General features: G+C 33.6%; 1 protein-coding gene across 1 annotated transcript in view; it reads right to left on the reverse strand.

The window, feature by feature from the left end:
* LOC138750988 (translation initiation factor eIF2B subunit gamma-like) overlaps nucleotides 1–5,451 on the reverse strand; it is a gene marked incomplete at its 5' end in the record, with an annotated part of 42,551 nt that extends 37,100 nt beyond the window's left edge. Inside the window, one exon of the mRNA XM_069913081.1 lies at nucleotides 5,362–5,451. Coding sequence (XP_069769182.1) covers nucleotides 5,362–5,451 — 90 coding nt within the window. The remainder of the gene's footprint in view (nucleotides 1–5,361) is intronic.
* Between the last annotated feature and the right edge of the window lie 549 nt (nucleotides 5,452–6,000).

Below are 6,000 nucleotides of genomic sequence, written 5' to 3' on the forward strand. Positions count from 1 at the left end.
GTTCAAATTATTAAAGTACAAGCTCAGTGCAAACAATATGCAAGATACAAGGACAAGAGAAGGATATCACATAATACATAATTCTGCTGTAAACTGAAAATTTGTTACAATCCTTTCCTTTCAAGTGGCAAATCTAAAACTGACAGATGATTCTCCTAATGATATAGATTTCTACAAAATAATCTGGCCACATTTTACCCGATGATGGTTTTAATATTCATGGTTTCTTGGAGCAAAATTTCATGGAACCAAACCTGAACTCTCTATTTTAAATGTGCAATAAGATTAAGTAGTGATTTCATAGGGAAGAATCTCTTGGGAAACATTGGTCATGGCATAACTGAATTAATTTCACATTTACTTTTAAGAGTGAGAAACCCTAGGCTTAAACAAGTATTCTTGATCTTTAAAATGATGAGGATGTAATTGGTTAAGTGCTCTGGGCAAATAAATTAAAAAAAAAACATGAGCAGTAACACTTAGAGATATTTCATAAATATCAGTAAAAGTATACTCCAGGGAGAGAGAGAGACTGAGAGCGAGAAAGACAATGCCATTATAGACTTTATCAAATAAGCCATGAGAAAAAGAGATTCTTACTTTTTAAAATATTTTTTTTGATTTTGATTATAAAGCAGTAGAAACATAAAAGTATAAAAGGCAATTGTGGAGTGCTATGTAAATAATAGATTAAAATATTAAAAAAAGATACAGAATACATAAAAGACATCCACAATTCATAAACATATTAATATTTTTTATCCCGATTAAAGAAGAATTCAAACCCCTATCCTTATTTTATTAACTTTGTACGATAAACAGAGAGAAAAAAGGTCAATTATAATAAAGACTAAGAAAATGACTTATAAATGGCCCCCACAGCATTTGAAATCTTATATCTGAATTATTAATTGAATAACGAATCTTTTCTACGTTTAAACATGACATAATGTCTCTCAGCCATTGAGTATGAGTGGGCAGGATGGCATCCTTCCTTCTAAGTTATATCACATGTCTAGCCAAAAGAGAAGCAAAGGAAAGAGTTCGACATTTAATCAAAGTCAAAAGAACGTCATCTTTTCCCACTGTTACCAAAAAGAGCAACCAAAGGATTCAGTTCTAAATTTACGTGAAGAATTCAAGATAAAATATGGAAGTAATCTCTCCAGTATTTTTCGAGACTAGGGCAAGTCCATAACATATGAATTAAAGAAGCCTCTCCTCTCTTATATTTATCACAGCAAGAATTTATATCTGGATTAAAAACAAGATAATTTAGCTTTGGATATCTGTACAACTTTAAATTGTAGTAAAAAATGATGAGCACATAACTATGAGTTTTTGATGAATTAAAAAATTAAAATGATACTGAAAGGTTTAAATCCTGTTCCCAGGCATTTTTAATTTTAAATAATGAGACAGACTTAAACATAGTAACATCATAAATAATAGATATTAAACCTTTACGACAAGGCTGCAAACTAAAAAACACATCCACAAAGTTTATATCAGGAGTTCCAGAGAAATCAGAAATCTGAGATTGAAGAAAATGCCTAATTTGCAAATATCTAAAGAAATGAGTGTTGGGAAATTAAACTTCTCAGAGTTGTTTGAATGATAAAAAGCTGTTATCAATAAAAAGATCTTTTAAACATTGAATACCCCCTCTGAAAGGCAAAGTCATGTAAAGAAGGTTGATAAAATGCTTAGATAAAATAGGACTTGAAAGAGAAAAACTGTGAAATCCAAAATGTTTTCTAAACTGTACCCATATTCTTACAGAATGCTTAACAATAGGATTATCAATTAATTTAATTGAAAGAAAAGGAAGTGAAGATCCCAGAAGTGCTAAATTGGATTTTACTAAAGCAGGATTCAACTCAATAATAGATGGTTAACACAATTATAAAAATGTGACCAAAACATAAGATAACTTATATTGACAGCCCAATAATAAAATCTGAAATTAGGTAATGCCAAACCTCCATTTCTTTTAGATTTTTGCAGATGTACTTTATTTAAACGAGGGTGCTGACCCTTGCCCATATAAGACACTATAGTTGAATCAAGTGAATCAAAAAAGAATTTATGGATAAAAATTGGTATTGATTGAAAGAAGATATAAAAAGTTGGGTAAAATATTCATTTTAATGGAATTAATACAGCCAACCAAAGATATAACAAAGGTAACCATTATGTTAAAGACTGTCACTTGCTTTAACAAAGTAAGAACATTTTTCCTTAAAATGTTTATGATTCTTTATAACTGTAAAGTGAATTGATTTCTAATAATCTTAAAAGGAAAACTAGCATACAATAATGTAGGTGTGTTCAAAGGAAGTTCACTTTTAGATAAATTTAATCTATAACCTGAAAACTTACTAAATTGTGAAAGGAATGACATCATGGGAGGCGGGTTTAAGGAGGTATCAGGTCTTGAAATGAAAAGTAAAAGATCATTTGTGTAAAGATAAACTTTATGTTCAATTCCCTTCCTCCATATCCCTTTAATATCCTACATTCTTGAAACGCAATCACTAGTGGCTCAATAGTCAAATCAAAAAGTAATGGACTTAAAGGAGATCCTTGACAAATGCTTCGTTGAAGGTTAAAAGGTTGTGACTGTTATAAGTTAGTAAGAATTGAAGCAATAGGCCATGATTACAATAATTTAATCCATGTAATGAAAGTAGGACCAAAGTTATATTTTTTTAAGATTGTGAGCAAATATAACCATTCTACCTAATCAAACACCTTTTCTGCATCTAGTGAAAGAAAACATTCAGGAGCTTCACCAGAGGGCAAGTGCAGAATATTCAATGTGATGTATATTAAAAATGAGTAACGATTTTTAATAAAACCTATCTGATCTTTAGAAATAATTAATGGTAAAATATTCTCTATCCTATTGGCCAAAACCTTAGCAATAGTCTTAACATCAATATTCATTAAAGAAATTGGTCTATAGGAGGAGTATCTTTACCTTTTTTCACTATAAGCGATATACAGGCTTCACTAAATTAATCTGGTATCTTATGGTCGGATAACACCAAACCTCAGTGAGACGAGAGCAAATGAGAAAACAATTTGAAAAACTCCACTGGAAACCTGTCAGGTCCCGGAGACTTTCCAGATTGTCATGAGAAAATAGCAGCAACTATTTTCTTCTGTGAAATAGGCTCTTCTAATTATCCAAGGAGATCATGGGAATATTTAACCAATCTAGGAAATTCATCATCGAACTATTAATGAAAGAGTTTTTTTTTTCTGTTTGGAATATTTTATGAAACCAACAGAAATTATTTTCGAAAAAGTCAAACCACTGCAGTCACTGGAAATCTGAAATTAAAAAAAAAACCACAAAATGCTCCAAAATTCAGTAGATCAGGCAGCATCTGAGGAAAAAGTTTACACAACAGGTTCTGAGGAACAGTCTTCAACCCAAATTCTGAACTTTCTCTTTTTCTATAGATGTCACCTGACTTGTTTAGTCTTTGAGCAATTTTGATGTTTATTTAGAAACTATTTTCACTTCTTTTCATTTAGTTCTCCAAGTGCTATGTGGAAATTTGAATGTCACAAAATGGGAGGGACAAAGCTCAAAATTAATCAAAGGATTGCCTTGTCTAAAATACACTATATTTCACTATTGTAATTTAGCTTTAAAGAGGAATGCAAAAAACATTGAACACTGTACAGGAAAGTGGCCCAGAGGATGCTGTCCTGGTCTCCAACTTATGGGCAATGTCTGCACTGGCCCAGTAGTCACAAATAAGTTCATTATAATTAACAGTGAGTCAGCAGTAAGTGGGAATCACAGTTCAGCTCTCTCTATCCTTGCTGTCAAATGATGAGCAGGGACATTTGGAAACATGGGAATAAAATTAAATTTTTAAGAAATAAAACAATAAATAATATATTCAGAATAGTGGGCTGCATAGTTAGTGTAGCAGTTAGTGCAATGCTGTTATAGAGCCAGCGATTGGGACCGTGGTGACTGGACTTCCTCTGGATGCTCCAGTTTTATCCCACTGTTCAAAACGTACCAAGGTTGCAGGTCAATTGGCAGAATGGGGTCATAGGCTGTACGCCTAATTTTTTTTAAACACTATTCAACTAAATGGAGGTACACTAAATATTTGGCACAAAGCTGAGGGACCAGATATAAAGTGTTTTCAGGCCCTAGCCTCAGCAACATACAGAATGATCCAGACCTCATACTAAATTCAGGGATGGAGGGAAAGGTCAGCTGCACAAGGATTTGACCCTAAAGTATTCATAACTTCTGCACAGCATTTGAAGAGGAATTCATTTCAATAGGAATAGAATATAAGAGCAGGGATATGATGTCGAGGCTTTGTAAGGCAGCGGTAAGTCATCACTTGGAGTATTGTGAGCAGTTTTGGGCTGCTCGTTTAAGAAAGGATGCTCTGACATTGGAGAGAGTATAGAGGAGGTTCACAAGGATGATTCCAGGAATGGAAGGGTCATCATATGAAGAACATTTAACAGCTCTTGGATTTTATTCATTGGAATCTAGGAGATTGGTGGGGGGGGGGGGGGGGGGGGTCTTATTGAAATGATGAAAGGCATGGACAGAGTAGATAGAAAGGTTGTTTCTCATGGTGGGAGAGTCTAGGTCAAGATGACACAACTTCAGGATTGAAGGGCATCTGCCTAAACAGAAATGCAGAGGAATTTATTTAGCCAGAGGGTGGTAAATCTGTGGAATTTGTTGGTACAGGCAGTTGTGGAGACCATGTCATTGGGTGTATTTAAGACAGAGATTGATAGGTTCTTGATTAGTATGGGTATTAAAGGTTATTGAGAGAAGGCTGGGCAGTGGGGCTGTTGGAAAATTGAACAGCTTATGGTTAAATGGTGGGGAAGACTCAATGGGATGAACAGTCTATTTCTGCTCCTATTTCTTATGGTCTTGTCGTCTTAAGGTGGAACAAACTACCACTTGTATCACAGCAAAATATCTGTTCTCGACACACTTTTACATTAAAACACTGGCTACACTTCAGCTGTGAAGCACTTTGGAATTGCATGAGATAGTGAAACGCATGTTTTTCCTTTAGCTCTCATGAGGCCTCTGCCATCCAGCAAAATATATATTTTTTAACAGTCTTGGATTTATCTGCAGTAAAGGAATGCAATATTTTTCACATTTTGTGCCTGATATTTGCCTTGTAAAGGATTCAAAATTTTGGTTATAATTTGAAACTCTTTCCTGTTCCTGATCCTCATCAGTAAGAATTCATAGCTTGCTACTATTATTGAATGCTAGGGAAATTTCTAACAAGTTTTTCCAGAGGATTCAAGAGCTTCTTGATAAATAATGGTACAATTTCTTACTTGTTTTCCACAAGGAAATCCAGAACCCATTTCTTCAAGCAATATAGATGGGCATCCACAAGTGCTGTTTTTATGTGCACCCTTGGATGTCTGGAACAAAATAAAACAAATTAATCACTTTATTTTTTTAAACTTTTTTTGTACCTCATTGTTGCATGCTTCCACACCTAAAAATTAAATCTTTGATCTTGCTGCTGAGTATTCCTGAATCCCACATTCATTCTAATGAGCAGGATTATTTTACAGAAACCATTTAAACAGCAGTTTGCAGTTTGAATAATGCCATTGTAGTAGCATTTTAGTACAACACTGCAATAAATCATTGTTAATAGCTCCTATTAAAAAGGCACATTTTATCAACATGCAATATAGAAGAACCACTCAGTCATAGGATTTAGAATGAAGCTTCATCAAATATTTTATTCCACATCGCTTCACGTTATGGTCCCATACCCATGATATAAAGTGCTTGATAGATGCAAACATTTTGGATAAACTGTCAATTGCTGTTCTTCTCACTAATGATCATATTTACACGTTTTCTTTCCTTTCATCCTCAAATTGAGAAATTTTATCCGATGTTTATTATATTAGTAATCTATAACCGGGTTTTTAACATCATAAATATGCTGTAGCATT

The sequence above is a fragment of the Narcine bancroftii genome, unplaced genomic scaffold, assembly GCF_036971445.1.
Source record: "Narcine bancroftii isolate sNarBan1 unplaced genomic scaffold, sNarBan1.hap1 Scaffold_552, whole genome shotgun sequence".
NCBI lineage: Eukaryota > Metazoa > Chordata > Chondrichthyes > Torpediniformes > Narcinidae > Narcine > Narcine bancroftii.